We start from the raw sequence: 4,966 nt of genomic DNA, 5'->3' as shown, positions 1-4,966 counted from the left end.
TTTCTCACATATAATTTTAGGTGTCTACTTTTTATCATAACTTTCATCACTCAATTATATTTTTTGTCCAATGTTTAATTCATTATTTCTTTTTATTGATTTAATTAATCTTTACATTTAATCTATTCGTTAAGATACTATTAAAAAATTTTAATTGACTAAAATATAAGTACATAAATAAAAATATATACTTAATTATGTATATAAAAGTTATGAATTTTCAAAGATCTGATATCAAAATGGGGTTCATCATAAATTAATATGTATATAAAAAGAAATTATAACTAATTATGGTCTAATCATTTATATTTATTAGTTTTAAAAAACATATGTTGCATTTTTTATTTTAATCTAAATATAAGTATGTGTCTCTTCTACAAGGTGCATTCCTTAAAAGAGTATGAGACTAACATGTTTTTATTCTACTTTGTCATGAAATGGATACGCAATGGTTTTTAACTGTTATAGTAATAGGATATAAACTTTCCCTATCCCTTTTTCATACTTGCGAATGAGAGATACGAAGGTAAAGAAGATGCATTTAAGAAAAAGAATCAAGTAAAATCAAAATCATAATCGTTTCATTTAATGAAATACTTGTCATATAGAGATTCAAAACATACATTATTGCTCCAAGTTAAAAAGAATACTTAGTGTAAAATAATTCTCACTCTATATACACATAAACTCAATGAACAAACAAATAAAGAATAAAACGTGTAATCCTTTACTCAGTTGTTTGAACCTTGGTAACTCCATCATCCCCTACAGCCAAGTCTGGTTTGATCTCCTCCAATTGCTGCAGAACTAGGTGTACTTCAGGCCTAGCAGCAGGAGATGGATCAACACAATGCAGTGCTAATTTCAATGTGTTAAGCAGTTCATCCCCTATGGCTGGTGCATCCCTCATGAGTTCTAAATCAAACACTTCATTAGTCCACTCTTCCTTCACTATGGAGGCAACCCATTGGGGCAAGTCCATGCCATTGGTTGGCTCCCCAGGTGGCTTTCCAGTTAGGAGTTCCAACATGATAACACCAAGACTGTACACATCAGTCTTTGTGTTAGGCTTCTTGGTCTTTGAAAGCTCTGGTGCGTTGTAGCCAAGGCTTCCTGCAGTGGCAATGATGTTGGTGTTGGCAGAAGTTGTCATCAGCCTTGAGAGACCAAAATCTGTTATGTGGGCTTCTGTTTGCTCATCCAATAGTATGTTGCTTGATGTGAGGTTCCCATGTACAATGTTCTCATGGCTATGAAGGTAGCTCAAGCCCCTAGTCACTCCAATCATTATCTTCATCCTTGTTGGCCATTCAATAACAATTTCAGGTCCACGAGCTGCATTTGTTAGAATCAGATAAATCACAACACAATCAGTATCAGAAGCAATGACACAACACAATATAATCAATCTTTAGTACTTACAATGTAGTAATAATTCATTTATTAGTTTAAGAAGCAATGCCAGAACACATTCTCTAATCACAACACAATCAGTATCAGAAGCAATGANACAACACAATATAATCAATCTTTAGTACTTACAATGTAGTAATAATTCATTTATTAGTTTAAGAAGCAATGCCAGAACACATTCTCTAATCACAACACAATCAGTATCAGAAGCAATGANACAACACAATATAATCAATCTTTAGTACTTACAATGTAGTAATAATTCATTTATTAGTTTAAGAAGCAATGCCAGAACACATTCTCTAATTACTGTCGAGTACTCACGATAAATAACCGATGCATATCTTAATATATTATATCAGAATCAGAAGAAATGACACAACATTACAGGATTAAAAAACTCTACTCAAACGAAATTCTAATTACAGTTGTAAATGTTAGATATATCAAATACCAGTATCAGAAGCAATGGCAGAACCAGTTTAAAGATTACTTACCATGAAGGAATGATGCTAGACTTCCTTTTGTCATGTAATCAAAGACAAGAAGCTTCTCTCCTTTTGGTCCTAAATAGTAGGCTCTAAGTGCTAGGAGATTTGGGTGTCTGATTTTGCCAAGTGCAGCAACCTCAGTTTCAAACTCCTTCTGCCCTTTAGTAGTCTTTTCCCTCAACCTCTTCACAGCAACTTGGTTACCATCTTCCAGTGTTGCTTTGTACGCTGTTCCATATGCACTTTTTCCCATTATCTCCGCAGTTGCACACAGAAGATCATCAGCAGTAAACACAAATGGCCCATCAAAGTGAACTAGTTTCCCACCAGCTTCACCTCCTGATTCAACCTCACCACCAGCTGAAGCACCTTTCTCAAGACTCCTAGCAGATGCTGCAGCCTTAGCAGCTTTGCCACTCTTTCTGCTTGAAGCAGTTCTTCGCCTGATCAAACAACACAACAAAAAGCAGCACAGTAATAACAGAATCAACAGAAGAACACCTGCTACTATGAGGATTATGTCCTTGGTGCTTAGTTTTCGGTGATGAGGCTTAGAAAGAGGTTGTGGTGATTGAGCTGGAAGATTATGAGGAGGGGGTGAAGAGCATGGTTTTGAACTGATATACCCACATAGCTCAAGATTCCCTACAAAAGAGCTAGCATTGAATCTTTTGGAAAGTAGAGATGGGACAGGACCAGATAGGTTGTTGTAAGAGACGTTGAATGAACTGAGATGCGCAAGTTTAGCAAAGGAATCTGGGATTCCTCCAACTAATTTGTTCTCAGAGAAATCAATTTGGCTAATGCTTGAGATGTTCCCTATTGTTGGTGGGATTTCGCCATCAAGCTTATTGTTCTTCAGGTTAAGCACAGAAAGGTTGTGCAACCTGTCCAAAGAATCAGGAATATGGTTTGCAAGTTGATTGCTATTTAGGTTTAATGAAACTAGAGAAGAGAGGTTAGAGAAGCTAGCAGGAATGCTGCCATTGATGGCATTGTTTGAAAGATCAAGAATTTGAAGCCTAGAAAGTGCACCTAGTTCACTTGGAATAGGCCCTACAATCAGGTTATGACTCAAAGAAACATTTTCAAGTAAAGCTAGCTTGCCTAGAGAAACTGGGATGATTCCAGAAATGAGATTGTGATCAAGGGTCAAAACCTGAAGCTGGGAAGCTTTCTTCTTTCCAGCTCCACCCCAAGAATCTGGGATAGAGCCAGAGAGGTTGTTGTGTTGAAGGGCAAGAATGGCTAGAGAAGGAGACATGGTTAAACTGCTAGGAATGGATCCAGACAGTGAGTTGAAGCTCAAATTGATCCGAAGCATCCTAGTAGATCTCGCTAAACTGGGAGGGATTTTACCACTGAGGGAATTGTTGCTAATATCAAGAGATTGAAGCATTGGACAATTGCCAAGGGAAGGAGGGATAGAACCTGAAAGCTTGTTATTGAAGAGATAAACCCCTCTAAGGTTGGGAAGGAGGCCAAGTGACAAAGGAACTGGACCAGCAAGAACATTGTCATGAAGACTGAGCTTCCTAAGAGACTGAAGTTGGCCAATTTTCTCAGAGATCCTGCCACCTAACCCTCTCCAAGGAAGCTGAATTGCAATAACCTCACCATTCACACACTTGATTCCTGCCCACCCAGAACAAGCACCTAGACCACTGTCATTCCAGCTCTTGAGGACCCCTTTGAAGTCAATTAGCTCATTCTTAATAGCCCTCAGGGCTTGAAAATCAGCTTGAGTCACAACCACCCCATCCCACAACTGCCCTGAAACAGGCTGAATGACAGAAGCCAAAGCTTGCAAAAGAAACACAAAAAAAGCTAAGTAAATAAAACCACCACCCCCACCACCTTTGTGGTTCCTCCTCCTATGGCCATATGAAGCAAAAGAGAGGTTAACCTGAAAAGGGTCTGTGTAGAAATCTTTGACATGACAACTGTTGTGTCCCATGAAAGTGGTAAGTGGGAACTTAGAACAAACAATGGCTAAGCAAAGAAAGTAAGACAGACACTTTCACTCTCTTTAGGCTCACACCTCTCAGACAGACTCAGCTCAGATAACAGTAGTAGTGGTATAATACTAGTAGAATGAAGAACAACGAGGAAGGTCTAAATACTAACACAAGAAAGTGGAGAGCGAAAAGAGAGGGACTACAGTTCTGAAAAAAGCATGTGAGTGAAGAAAGGTGCTGGTGGGGTTTAAGGATGAAGAGAGATAAATGAAATGAGGTGGTGGTCATGAGTAGAATGAGTCAAAGGTTGCAATTTTCTTAATCCTAACGGCTAGTTTTACTTCATTGTCTAAATTATCATAACTGCTGCTGCATAACGGGTTGGGTTGGGACATCAGAAGACCAAGCAGAGATGAGATGTGATATGGGGTTTCCTTCTCCAACGGCTACATTGCATTGGATTTGGTTTTGGATGCATTACATTTTCTAAGGGTCCCATTCTTTTCCTCGTTCTACTTCCTTAGTGTGACTCCTCATCATCAACATTATTATATTCTCAGAAAATATGTTACAAAAGACAAAAACTTTAATTACCTAAACTACCCTTCCATGAGTGAGTGTTTGGTAAACCCCACAACCCACAAGCTGCAGTTAACAAAATTAAAAAAAAATAAATAAAAAAAGTTTAAAATGATAAATTTTAGATATTTTAAAAATCATTTACCACATCATTATTTTTCTTTTTGAAAAATATTTTTTAACAAAATTTTATATTTTTAAGATCATTTTACTTTTATATTTTATGTTAAATAAATATAAAAGTGTGTAATAGTACATTAATATTTTTTCTTCATCTTTTACTTTGTGATTATTTTGAGTGATAAAGAAGGTGTTTATCTAAGGCATCTTTCTGGCAATGGTGTATAATGTACTGCGAGTAGGGACATCAAAGTGACAGATTGTGCTCCTTATGCTTTCATAATTCACATATCTGTGGTATAGAACACATTATTAGCTTGAAAAGGTGGAGCACAAAACAAACAAGAGTTGTAAATTGTGTTACGTTGGGGCAAAAGTATATTGGTGTGTCAGTGTCACATTCAT

The 4,966-nt window shown here is 37.0% G+C and overlaps 1 protein-coding gene across 1 annotated transcript; it reads right to left on the bottom strand.

Annotated features, from left to right (window-relative positions):
* Positions 1 to 579: 579 nt before the first annotated feature.
* LOC106754881 (probably inactive leucine-rich repeat receptor-like protein kinase IMK2) lies at positions 580 to 4,357 on the bottom strand. The gene is made up of 2 exons (XM_014636948.2): positions 1,911 to 4,357; positions 580 to 1,335 (listed from the first exon to the last, which is right to left on the bottom strand). The coding sequence occupies exons 1-2, from the start codon at positions 3,859 to 3,861 to the stop codon at positions 728 to 730; spliced, it is 2,559 nt and encodes an 852-aa protein (XP_014492434.1). The 5' UTR covers positions 3,862 to 4,357; the 3' UTR covers positions 580 to 727.
* Positions 4,358 to 4,966: the final 609 nt, after the last annotated feature.

This window comes from Vigna radiata, unplaced genomic scaffold, assembly GCF_000741045.1.
Source record: "Vigna radiata var. radiata cultivar VC1973A unplaced genomic scaffold, Vradiata_ver6 scaffold_275, whole genome shotgun sequence".
NCBI lineage: Eukaryota > Viridiplantae > Streptophyta > Magnoliopsida > Fabales > Fabaceae > Vigna > Vigna radiata.
Note: the sequence above shows the minus strand (reverse complement) of the source record. Positions and strands in the feature narration are given on the sequence as shown.

What these genes read in the sequence shown, in the direction of transcription:
- LOC106754881 (XM_014636948.2), bottom strand. Translation starts at nt 3,861, where the DNA reads ATGGGACACAACAGTTGTCATGTCAAAGATTTCTACACAGACCCTTTT. An exon ending in TCTAGCATCATTCCTTCATG is followed by an intron (nt 1,336 to 1,910) that starts GTAAGTAATCTT and finishes TAACAAATGCAG; the next exon opens with CTCGTGGACCTGAAATTGTT.